The 12,439-nt window shown below is 47.7% G+C and overlaps 2 protein-coding genes across 2 annotated transcripts; both read left to right on the top strand.

Moving 5' to 3' along the window:
- Positions 1-494: 494 nt before the first annotated feature.
- LOC135173782 (uncharacterized) lies at positions 495-6,231 on the top strand. Its single transcript, XM_064140928.1, has 4 exons — positions 495-778; positions 972-1,252; positions 1,348-1,950; positions 3,336-6,231. Exons 1-4 carry the CDS (start codon positions 495-497, stop codon positions 4,007-4,009), a joined length of 1,842 nt encoding a protein of 613 aa, XP_063996998.1. The 3' UTR covers positions 4,010-6,231.
- Positions 1,436-6,231, top strand: LOC135173781 (uncharacterized). Its single transcript, XM_064140927.1, has 2 exons — positions 1,436-3,391; positions 3,678-6,231. The coding sequence occupies exon 1, from the start codon at positions 2,085-2,087 to the stop codon at positions 2,988-2,990; it is 906 nt and encodes a 301-aa protein (XP_063996997.1). The 5' UTR covers positions 1,436-2,084; the 3' UTR covers positions 2,991-3,391; positions 3,678-6,231.
- Positions 6,232-12,439: the final 6,208 nt, after the last annotated feature.

Raw genomic sequence — 12,439 nt, 5'->3', positions numbered from 1 at the left:
ATAAAATGGCGTGCCGGCCAGGATCGGGGTACCTGCTCGCTCGCTAGCCTGCCTGCCTCGCTCCTGCTCCAGATCGGCCTGCCCGAATACAAAGGCCGCAGCGGACGAACTGCCCGCTTGGGCCCGATCCTGACAAAGGAAGGGACACTGCCCAAAACTTCGAATCCAGCTGAACTGAATTGCCTAACAGTGAGTAAAGCAACGGACTCTTTTACCTAAAGACTGAACAACTTCTAAGACTCAAAAACTCTCAAAACCACAGACTCTCTTTATTGCCATTTTCTGAAATGGTACTCTGCAACCTCATATCAAAAGAATTCACATGGGTAATTTAGTTCCGGGAGGGGAATCTCCGTGTCTGAGCAATAAATCACTTGATCCTTACAAGTTAGCCTTGCGTGTTTTCCCCACAATTTTCCTGAGAACTACTTTCCACAACAAATTGGCGACGAGGATGTGATATGTAAAAGCAGAGTAACGACAGAAATATCATAATGGAGCAGCCGCCGCCGCAGGCTGCAACAGCTGAAACAGAGGCTGAGTCTGTTACAGCGGAAGCCGCGGAGGCAGAGGGTTTACAAGCGTCGGTAGCGAATGATCCATTTTATAAGCTGACATCTGTTTTCGAGACTGCCCATATACGAAAGGTTATGGACACGCTTGCTAATGATACTATGGAGCAGGTCACCGATAAGTCAGTAGATATGGTTATTATGCTATATAAGGCTTTTAAAGATGTGGATGGAGCAGATAAGGAGAGTTTCCTCATGTTGGCGGGGTAGGCTTAATCCGAGCTCAAGACGAATTAGATGGATTTGAATATGAATTAAGGCAGGCGAGAGACGAGAGAGACGAGTTGAAGAAACAAGTTGATTGTTTTGATAAACAGCGAAAGTGCTGGGAGCAGGCAAGTGAGAGGACAAGGCAACAGGTTGAGGAGCTGAGAGCAGCAGATTGGTTAGCGAGATTAGTCGCGTGAACGTACCCGCGGTGATCGATGACCGACTTCGGGAGTTAGAAGAAAGGCTGGAGGAGAAGTTTCTCCAGGCGTTTCACGAAAAGAAACGGCGAACCGCCCCGGCTCGTCGGTTTTTGCTCCGATACGAGCGTCGCAGCCAGTCTTTGCCAAGCGCAGAGGCGCCGCCATCTCGTGCCAAGACGCCGGCCTCCGGACTGCATGATTTAGAGACTTTATTCACGGCGCCGCAGCCGCGGCAGCTCTCGGTACGGCCTGCACCCGTCCCTTTGCCGCGTACCTCAATCCGGCGGACGCCGCAGCCGCCGCCGCCGCTCTCTCCTCAAGTAACTATTCTGCCTTCTCAGCCGCAACCAGCATTACTGCTCCAGCCTCAGCCGCCGCCGCAGCCGGCTTTGCAACCGGCGGCTCCGGCCCCGGCTCCGGCGGTGCTGCCGTCTTCTCAGCCGCAGCCCGTGCCAGCGCCGCTTCAGCCGCAGGTTTTGCCGACGGGGCAGCCGCAATCAGCTCTGTCTTTTCAGCCGATTTTGCCTCAGCAGGTTCCATTGCAGCCCGTTTCGATCCCGCAGCCGCCCGTGCAGCCGATCCCGGTGCCCATCCCGGCTCAGCAGCCCAGCCGGCACCACAGCCGGCATCTTCTGAGCCAGCGCCATCTTCTCAGCAGCCACGCCCCAAGCCGCCATTGCGGAGCAACAGGGACAGCGCGTCTGCGCCGCCACGCCCCAAGTCTCCGCCCAAAGGTCCTGCGTCTGCGCGATCTCACCGGAAAGAGAAAGGTCCCGCGCCTGCGCAGCACCACCCTAAGTTGTCGCCCGGAAACACGTCGACGAGCAGCGACACGGAAACGGAGGAGATACACGGAAGTCCGAAGAGAGCCTCCGTAAATCCTGCTTACAAAAAAGAAACCGTTCTAGGAAAACGGGGAAAGCGCACCACAACTACGAAAACTCGACCATACTCTGCACAGCGGAAGCGTGAGTTAAGGGAAAAGTATTCCCGATTGCCTAACGAGACTATAACTGATTATGTTTATAGAATTGTGGTGAGTGGGGCGGATTCTGTAATTGTATCCCTCGAAGAGGTACAAGGAACCGCTTGGGGACCTGAAATGTCTCTTGGGAATGGTCCCGAGGGAGATCTCACATTAAGTTCTAGAATCCTTTATTGGGCTGGTTCTTATCGTTCTTCAGATAGAGATGAATTAACTGAATTTTGTGTTTCAGATCGTGATGATTTAATTGAGGTAATCACAAAGCTGGCATGTGTGCAGGCCATGGACCAGCATGGAATTAACCCGAATCCTATGGATGCCCCAATTGAACCAAACAGGCTTCACCCTTTGGTGAAAGGTTTACCAGGAATTCTAAGGGGTGTATGTGAGGCCAGAAGGGAGAGTATTGAGAAAGAATTGCAAGAGAGTATTCAGACAGGAGGTAGCTCATTACACCACACTACGTGGGGGGAACTCCTAGAGGAATTAGTTGCAAAAGGGCAAACTTTAGGTTATTCTGATAGTACGCCTTTACAGCCTTCCTTCCCTAAGAAGAAGACATTTGACAGCAAGAGCAAGCCTCCAATTGCCTCGCATGGGAAGAAGCAAGAAGAGAGGCACGTCAAAGTATCTGGTAGACCTGAAAGCCTGAAGGGGAGCCCACGAACGAGTCCACGGTCAAGCCCCAGGGGAAGCCCTGAGACTAACCGTCGCTCTAGTTCAGGAATATTCTGGGGGCAAAGTCCCTACTATGGGCAAGGTGTCTACCTAAAGGAGCATAAATATGGAGTGAAGGCTCGTGATTTAATCAAAGGAAATCCCAGCCGGGTAGAGCCCATGAAGGCTGAACTCAATGCCGTGAGTAAAACCATGTCTGAGATGAAAAAGTTATTAGAACAGGCACTGAAAGGCCATGATGGAGATAAGGCAGGAAAGGACCATAAGAGGGGTTCAAGAACCACCTCTCCCAATAAGTCAGGTCAGTCTGATCAGCAAGGGGCTAAAGGCAAGTCAAAAAACTAGGAGTAGCGATGAATGTCTCAGGCCTCACTCATCGCTTTGTTTCTGCTTGTCAGTGGTCTGAAAAACCTGAACCCTTCATTATGATCCCAACAGGACCAGACAGAACTGCTGTTAAGTACCTAATAGATACAGGTGCACAAATTACTGTGTTGAATGAACAACTGGCAAAACGCCTCAGAATTCTGCCATCTAGTAAGAAGATAAAAATAACAGGTGTAACAGGACAACCTGACATATGCCACTTGGCTAAAACAAGACTATGGTTACCCGGGGAGAAGAGAAGTACCCTAGTAGAGGTAGCATTATGTGCTTGTCAACATAATATTCTTGGATTTGATGTTTTAGCAGGTAGAAGGTGGCATCTTCCAGATGGAACATTATGGAGCTTTGGTGCTTATGAGGTGAGGAATAAGAGGGGAAAATCAGCATATGCTCGTGTTTCTTGGCTACAAACCGCTCCCCCTTTGCCAAAATCACACATTACTTGTGTTGCACAGTATCCATTGCCAGCAGCAGCTAAGCAAGGTATCACTGAAGTGATAGCTGATCTTGAGAAGAGAAAGATCGTCACCAGAACTCATTCTCCTTACAATTCACCCGTCTGGCCAGTCCGCAAACCAGACGGCAGGTGGAGATTAACGATCAATTTCCGGAAACTTAATAGTAACACTCTTCCTCTTACTGCAGCAGTTCCAAGTCTCTCATCCACAGTGACAGCGATCCAAGCAGCCTCTCACACCTGGATGGCAACTTTGGACATGAAGGACATGTTTTTCATGGTACCACTAAGAGAAGAGGACAAACCGCAGTTTGCATTTACTTGGCAAGGTATTCAATACACATTCAACAGTCTCCCACAAGGGTACAAACACAGTGCAACTATTGCACATAACACGCTTGCAGCTTTACTTGACACTGTTCAGCTTCCTAAAGATGTTAAGGTGTATCATTACATTGATGACATCTTGGTGGGAGGGAAGGACAAAGAACAAGTTGCTACAGTAGCTGAGAACATTTGAAAACTGTTAACTGATAAAGGACTAACCATTCCAAAGGAAAAGTGCCAAGGTCCAAACCAGGAAGTTAAATTCCTGGGATCCTGGTGGGTAGCAGGTGCAGTGTCTGTGCCAGAGGACACCCTTCAAGAAATTGTAAAGGACCAGATACCCCAGAACAGAAAGCAGCTGCAACAATTGTTGGGTACCTTGGGTTACTGGAGGAAACACATCCCAGGTTTCTCCGTAATTGCTCATCCTCTGTATGATTTGCTTAAGAAGCACAAGGTTTGGGATTGGACTCCACGACATTCTGAGAGCCTGAGAGTTTTCAAAGATGAACTGAAGGCATATCAGAAGTTGGGGCCTTTGCACCCAAAAGATGCCCTGAGGGCTGAATGGGGTTTTTCCGAGCATGCCTCATACTGTGGAATTTTTCAGAGAGGACCTAATGGTCCTAGTAGAGCTCTTTTGTTTTCCTCAACAGCATTCAAAGAGACCAAGACACGGTACTCGGAATGGGAAAAGGGACTCCTTTCCCTAACTCGGGCTGTCAAAGAGGCAGAAAAGCTTCGCACTACACAAGACATTGTAGTGCAAGGCCCGTTTTCACTGCTAAAATCCTTAAAGGATCTCCTCCACCAGAAGGAATTGCCCAAAAGGCCACTGTAAGAAAGTGGTATACCTACCTAGAGGGAATCTCACAGCTAATGCCACTGAGAGAGGGACCTACAGAGGTATCCAACAGCCCATCAACCCTGACAAGGCACTACTTGGTCAGCCATATAAGCCTTCTCCTATTCAGGTGGCCCCAGAAATAACCGCAGACTCAGATAAGTCGGGAGTGTGGTTCACAGATGCATCCTCTCGGAGGGTGGGGTCAAAGTGGCGTTACAAAGCCGCTGCCTTGGAGATTGCTACAGGCCAAGCCATCACTGAAGAGGGTGATGGCAGTGCACAGGTAGGGGAACTGCATGCTCTCATGCTAGCAGCAGAGCATGGAGCAACAACCATTTACACCGATTCCTACTCCACGTTCAAAGGCGCCACTGAGTGGATTTGCCAGTGGGAAGCGAATCAGTGGAAGGTTTCGAATGTGGAAGTTTGGAGGGCTGATGACTGGAAAAGGCTATTAGAGATAGGCCGATCCAGATCCCTTAATGTTGGTTGGGTTAAAGGGCATTCCAAACAGCAAACTCCAGCTGCAACCTGGAATGATCAGGCAGATTACCTGGCAAAAATAAACATAGTCGATGATGAGAAAGATGAGTGGTGGAGATTAGCTGAATGGCTACACATTAAAAGAGGCCATTCAGGAAAGGCAGACCTCTACTACGAATGTAGATCCAGAGGATGGCCAATTTCTATGACTACCTGTGAGGAAATCATTTCATCTTGTCCACAGTGTAAAATTAGGCTCAAAGCCAATCACCCCAACCTAGCACCAGCACAACACATCAGAGGAGACAAAAAATTATGGAGCACATGGCAAGTTGACTATGTGGGACCCTTTAAACCCTCACATGGGAAGAAATACATACTGGTGGGGGTGGAAGTGGTTTCAGGATTAGTCATGGCTACAGCAACTAGTGCTGCCACAGGCGCTCAAACTATTGAGGTTTTGAAACAGTGGTTTAGTTTCTTGCCAATGCCAGAATACATCCAAAGTGATAATGGATCTCACTTTACAGCATCATCTGTACAAGACTGGGCTAAGGGTGAGGGAGTTACATGAGTATTCCATACTCCCTACTATCCTCAAGCTAATGGTATTGTAGAGAGAACAAATGCTCTGATTAAAAAACATGCCATTGTATCCAAAGGTAACTGGGATAAAAGTTTGCCATATGCAGTCTTCATCGTGAATAACTGTGGGAAGCTTTCTCCTGCAACGAGGTATGGAATGTAAACATCAGGCCCTGTGATGGGAAGTGTCCTTGGGTCTTACAGGCTCCAAGGGGCCTAGGCTGAAAACTATGAGCACCCCACGCACAGCTGTCAGGGGGTGGAATCTGCCGGCCCCTGGGGCGGACACAGCCCCAGGGGGCTGACCCTGGCCAGCCCCCCTGGGTGCTACTCACAGGTTGTTTACCACAGGTAACCTATCTCTCCCTTACACACAACTTGGGGCCAATCTGTACTGTCCACTTCGGCCAGCCCCAGGCTGGTTGTGCACACCCTCTCTGGGGGCTATATAAACCATTGCATTGCCTTAATAAATCGTGCTGATGCACAGATGCCTAGAAGCTGCTGTCTCGAGTCGTCAGTACCCCGATCTCGCCTCTCGCCAGCCTCCGTACCCCAGCAAATAACCGATGGGGCAATTATGGTAGTCCTAAAATAAAAGCATTTTGTCCTGACAAACCAGTGGAGAATGTTGACCATCCACCAGATAAATCTCAACACCCTCAACAATCACTACACAGATTACAGGTGGGACAACCAGTAATGGTAAATTTACCTTCAATCGGAGTTGTGCCTGTGAACCTGTCAAAACCAAACGGGTTGTATGCATGGGAAGTAACTGATGTAATCGGGAAAACTCATCGCATCAGTGTATGATGGATTCAAAACCAGCTTCTGTAAGAGCTGGGAAAAATTCTGTCTCAAAACCAAATTCAGTAACAGTTTCTCAGCAATCTTCTTCCCCCCAGGCAGCCTCTCCACCCTCCTCTGTAGGTTCTGGGAATTCTGCCAATGCTCCCGCCAATAACATAAACAATGATAAGGATAACAAAAACAATCCACAGAGTTTGGCAGGAGCCCTAGGAGTACAGACAGGTACCCAAAATCAGAATGTTCCTAGCAACAATGATAACACGTCAGGGTTGGCAGGCATCCCAGGAGGACAGGCAAATAATCCCACTAATGCTAATAATACTACTAATGCTGGTAACGCTAGCCCAGTCAGTCCAAATCCTAATGACACCAGCTCAGCCAATTCGAACCCCCAGCCAGCAGACCAGAACCAAAATCCTCCTGTTAAAAGCAAGGCAGATTTGAACTCACAAGCTCCAGGTCAGACCCCTAATGATTCAAATGCTCCAGGTCAGACTCCCAATGATTCAAATCCTCCAAGTCAGACCCCTAATGATTCAAATCCTCCAGCAGACACATCCAAGTCTGTTGCTGTTCAGACTTTTCTGGCACCTGCTAAGACAAAAGCTAAGACAAAGAGTGGTTCGCAGGAGGATGTAAGAGAGGGGACCTCTGGTGAGCAGCAGCAAGGAGAAGAGGAGGAGGAGATAGTTAGTCTGTGAGACCTTGTAGATGTGCTGAGACATCAATACTCAAGTGAGAGGAGTGCTGTGAGGTTAGCTGCCAAGAGAGAGGATGGTTCCCATGAGTTTAGGAATGCTATAAGGAAGATTGTGTTAGGCCAGGTACCACCAGATCAACAGGTGGAAGAGGAGGTGGAAGATGACATCCAGGGCTCCAAGGATCCACTCAGAGAGGTCAGGGAAGTTAGGAAGGAATATACAAGGGAATCAGGTGAGCCAATCTTAAACTGGCTAGTGAGATGCCGTGGCATTGGTGCTAATGCCCTGCAGGTAGGAGACAAGTCTGCCAAGCAGCTGGGACCACTCACTAAGGAGAGTGGAGTGGACAAATACCTAGCAAGTCCTCTTGGTAGAGTTAGCTTGTGGACACGCCTTCTGTTGGCTGTGGCTATGAGTTATCCTTCCCGAGATGATTTCCCATGGGCTGCCAAGAAGTGGAACACTGTTGAGCAGGGAATTAAGATTCTGAAGGAGTTTGCTGTGAAGGAAGTGCTTTATGGAGATCATGGTACTCATGAGCCTGACGATATTCCTTTGGGAACAGGTCTCATGAAGAAGCTGATTAAGCTTGCTCCTTCATCCTATGCTAACATCTTGGCCAGCAAGTTCCTAGCAAGGAGTGATAATGGAAGATCTTTCACTGTTGGTGAATTCACTGACCAGCTCAGGCAGATAGAGGACAGCTTGTCACATTCTGCCCTAATCTGTGCCATACAAACTATGACTTCTGAAATAAAGGGCACGAAAGATGGTATTAGAGATGGCATTAAGGAGAGCATGAAAGAACTGAAGGAGGATCTCAAAAACATTACCAATCTGGTAAAAGATACTGTTCCTGCATCATCTGAATGGGTGCATGTTTCTGCCGTCAGGAACAGACGCCCACCTCCTGCAAGGCACTTCCAGCCCAGAAGGAGACAAATTCCACCTAGACAGCAGTAATCACGTGCGTCACTGTGGATACTTCTGTGTGACACAAACGGTGAGAACATGAACAAATGGGATGGTAAACCTACTTCAGCTCTTTCAAAGAGGGTCAAGGATCTGCAGAGTGGCAGAAACAGAGGCAATAATACCAGGAAAGTAGCTGTCACTTCTTCAGGTCCCGAGAGCAACTGCAGTTGTTCCAACAGTTGCAGTTCCTCTCACAACAACACCAATCATTGTGTACACCCCACATGCCATGTTCAGCATTAGGGGTGCCCTGCCTCCAGCCAGGAGGAGGAAAGGGATAGTGGAGAGAACCGAATCTCTTGGAATGTATTCATTAGGTGGCCTGGCAGTTCAAGAGTTTGGAAATACAGGGCTTTAGTTGACACAGGTGCTCAGTGTACTTTATTGCCATCTAATTGCAAAGGGACAGAGTCCATTTCTATCTTTGGAATCACAGGTGGATTTCAAGAGTTAACTAAAATACAGGCTGAGATCAGTTTAACTGGTAAAGAGTGGAAGACACATACTATTGTAACTGGTCCTGATGCGCCTTGCATTTTGGGAATTGACTTTTTGAGACAAGGTTGTTTCAAAGATCCTAAGGGTCATAAATGGGCTTTTGGAATAGCATCTGTAGAGATTGAGGATTATAAATTGAAATTGTCTATTAGACCTGAACTTTCAGATGAATCTGCAGTTGTGGGACATCATGACATAGAGGACCTGGAAGTGCCAATTGCAACTCAAACTGTTCATCATAGGCAGTACAGAACTAACCGTGACGCTTTGTTGCCCATTCATCATCTGATTCGTCAATTGGAGAGTCAGGCTGTCATCGAGAAAGCTCATTCACCTTTCAACAGTCCCATCTGGCCTGTGCATAAACCTACAGGTGACTGGAGACTGACAGTTGACTTTCGTGCCCTCAACGAGGTGACGCCACCCATGAGTGCAGCTGTGCCCGACATGCTGGAACTCCAGTATGAGCTGGAATCGAAGGAGGCTAAATGGTATGCAACCATAGACATTGCTAATGCTTTCTTCTCTATTCCCATAGCAAAGGAGTGCAGGCCTCAGTTTGCATTCACCTGGAGAGGAATCCAGTACCAGTTCAATCATTTGCCTCAGGGGTGGAAACACAGCTCAACCATCTGCCATTCAGTCATCCACAATGCACTGGAGAAAGGTAAAGCTCCAGAGCACATCCAGTACATCGACGACATCATTGTGTGGGGCCAAACTGCTGAGGAAGTCTTCGAGAAAGGTAACAAAATCATTGACATTCTGTTGCAAGCAGGTTTTGCCATTAAGAGAGACAAGGTCAAAGGACCTGCCAAAGAAATTCAGTTTCTGGGAGTGCGGTGGCAGGATGGTCGCCGTTACATTCCTCAGGATGTGATCAACAAAGTCTCTACCATGGCAGTTCCCACCAGTAAGAAGGACACACTTTCTTTTCTTGGTGTGGTGGGATTTTGGAGACTACACATTCCGGGTTTCAGTCAAATTGTCAAACCTCTGCATGATGTGACTTGTAAGAGAAACAGATTCGAGTGGGGACCTGAACAACAAGCAGCCTTTGATCAGATCAAACGAGAAGTAGTCCATGCAGTGGGCTTGGGACCTGTGAGATCTGGTCCGGACATTAAAAACATTCTGTACACGGCTGCCAGTGACAATGGTCCAACTTGGAGTCTTTGGCAGAGAGCTCCAAATGAGACACGTGGTCATCCACTTGGTTTCTGGGGACGTTTTTACAGAGGTTCAGAGACAAATTACACTGCAACTGAGAAAGAGATTCTAGCAGCCAATGAGGGAGTGAAAGGAGCTTCTGAAGTGATTGGAACTGAGTCACAATTGCTTTTAGCTCCTAGACTGCCAGTTCAAAACTGGATGTTCAAGGGCAAAGGTTCATCACCACATCGTGCCACAGATGCAACCTGGTCTAAATGGATGGCTTTGATAACCCAACGAGCACGAATGGGTAATCTTGACCGACCTGGTCTGGTGGAGGTGATCACCAACTGGCCGGAAGGCACAGACTGTTCCAAACCTCCAGAGGAGAAAATAACTCGTGCTGAGGAAGCTCCTCCCTATGGTGATCTCTCTGATCAGGAAAAGAACTATGCTTTGTTCACAGATGGTTCCTGTCGTCTTGTTGGGAACAAGCGAATATGGAAGTCAGCAGTTTGGAGTCCAACCAGGAGAGTTACCGAAACGAAAGATGGCGAAGGAGAATCCAGTCAGTTCGCTGAGGTAAAAGCTGTTCAACTTGCTCTTGATGTGGCTGAACGTGAAAATTGGCCTATCCTTTACCTCTACACTGACTCGTGGATGGTAGCCAATGCTCTGTGGGGTTGGCTAAAGGACTGGAAGAAGAATGGTTGGCAGAGGAAAGGAAAGCCTATTTGGTGTGCTGATGTATGGCAGGACATTGATGCTTGGCTGGAGAAAATTCCAGTGAAGGTGCGGCACGTAGATGCACACATGCCTAAGAGCAGAGCCACTGAGGAGCATCAACATAACCAGAAGGCAGACCAAGCTGCTAAGGTTGCTCAAGTTAATACCAACTCTGAACTTGACATTGACCTTGATTGGAAACACCGAGGTGAGCTGCTCTTAGCTCGGTGGGCCCATGATTAGTCTGGACATCAAGGCAGAGATGGAACATACCGATGGGCTCGTGATAGGTCAGTTGACTTGTCTATGGACGCTATCACCCAAGTCATCTATGACTGTGACATTTGTGCTGCTATTAAGCAGGCTGAGCGAATCAAGCCCTTATGGTATGGTGATAGATGGTCAAAGTACAAGTATGGTGAATCCTGGCAGATTGACTACATCACTTTACCTCGATCTCGTTCTGGCAAGCAGTATGTGCTAACGATGGTAGAAGCCAGCACTGGATGGCTGGAAACCTATCCAGTTCCACATGCTACTGCACGTAACACCATTGTTGGTTTGGAGAGACAGATCATGTGGAGACATGGAACTCCAGAGAGAATCGAGTCAGACAATGGTACTCATTTCAAGAACAATCTCGTGAAAAACTGGGCCAAAGAGCATGGTATTGAATGGATTTATCACATACCCTACTATGCACCAGCTTCAGGGAAGATTGAGCGCTACAACGGTTTGCTGAAAACCACCCTCAAAGCCATGGGGGGTGGAACTCTAAAAAACTGGGACAAACATTTAGCACAAGCTACCTGGTTGGTAAATAGTAGAGGTTCAGTAAACAGAGCAGGACCTGCACAATCAGATTTGGTCCAAACAGTAGATGGTGATAAAGTTCCTGTTGTACGTGAAAAGGATCTGTTAGGGAAAACTGTTTGGGTATTTTCTCCTTCGGGCGAAGGGAAACCTGTCCGAGGGGTGGTTTCTGCTGAAGGTCCTGGTCATACCTACTGGGTAATGCAGGAGAATGGTGAAATCCAGTGTATTCCACAGAGAAATTTAACTTTAGCTGAGAGAGTTTAAATTCAAGCTGTTAGGAGTTTTCTGTTCTAGGTAACATCGGCGCCCAGCACTGAGAGAATCTACAATATAATCTACAGTACGTGAGCACGAACCCAATATCACCTGAGAGTCCCTGTTCTGAGCTTTTGAATCACCTACATCCGATTGAAGTGTGAACTGAACTTGTATATATTGTTTTAGTGTAAATATTGGTTTAGATTAGATTGGATAATTCTCAGCGATACTCTGAGTGAAGTAGACAAGGGGTGGATTGTGCTAGTTTGAAGCAAGCTAAAATATTTTGGTAAAAGAACTAGATAATGGGCAGTGAAATGAAAACAATTGATGTCAACTTCTCTCACAGTCACGCTGAGAACTGGGAAGAAGAAGTAAAACTTTCTCCATTTTGTCTCTCACTCTTGCTTTTGCCTTAGACCGAGACACATCTCATTAACCCTGCTCCCACTAACCTTGCTCCCTAACCTCTTGGCTGCACCTCTCTTCTTCCTGAGAACTGGGGTAAGGTTGAGAGGGGCCGGGGGAGGTGTTGGGGTGGTTTGAGAGCCCCTCCTGGAGACTCAGGGTTCTGGGAGGGGAGTTGTGCTTTTGTATTGTTTATCCTTTGTATATTTCTGTATATAATTGTATATAACTGTATATATTGTAAATAGCTGCTTGTAAATTCTGCTAGCTGTAAATAAATTGCTTCATTTATATTCCCAGGGTCCGTCTGAGTTAGCTGGGGCAAATACAAAGTGGGGGGGGGCAGGGTAACCCCCAAACC

This window comes from Pogoniulus pusillus (genome assembly GCF_015220805.1).
Source record: "Pogoniulus pusillus isolate bPogPus1 chromosome W unlocalized genomic scaffold, bPogPus1.pri SUPER_W_unloc_1, whole genome shotgun sequence".
Classification (NCBI taxonomy): Eukaryota; Metazoa; Chordata; class Aves; order Piciformes; family Lybiidae; genus Pogoniulus; species Pogoniulus pusillus.
This window is presented reverse-complemented; position numbering and strand designations above follow the sequence as displayed.

Excerpts from the sequence above, each read along its gene's own strand:
- LOC135173782 (XM_064140928.1), top strand. The coding sequence starts at position 495 with ATGGAGCAGCCGCCGCCGCAGGCTGCAACAGCTGAAACAGAGGCTGAG. Across the intron at positions 779-971 it reads AGTTTCCTCATGTTGGCGGG|TCGCGTGAACGTACCCGCGG; the intron begins GTAGGCTTAATC and ends TAGCGAGATTAG. Across the intron at positions 1,253-1,347 it reads TGCACCCGTCCCTTTGCCGC|CCTCAGCCGCCGCCGCAGCC; the intron begins GTACCTCAATCC and ends TTACTGCTCCAG.
- LOC135173781 (XM_064140927.1), top strand. The coding sequence starts at position 2,085 with ATGTCTCTTGGGAATGGTCCCGAGGGAGATCTCACATTAAGTTCTAGA.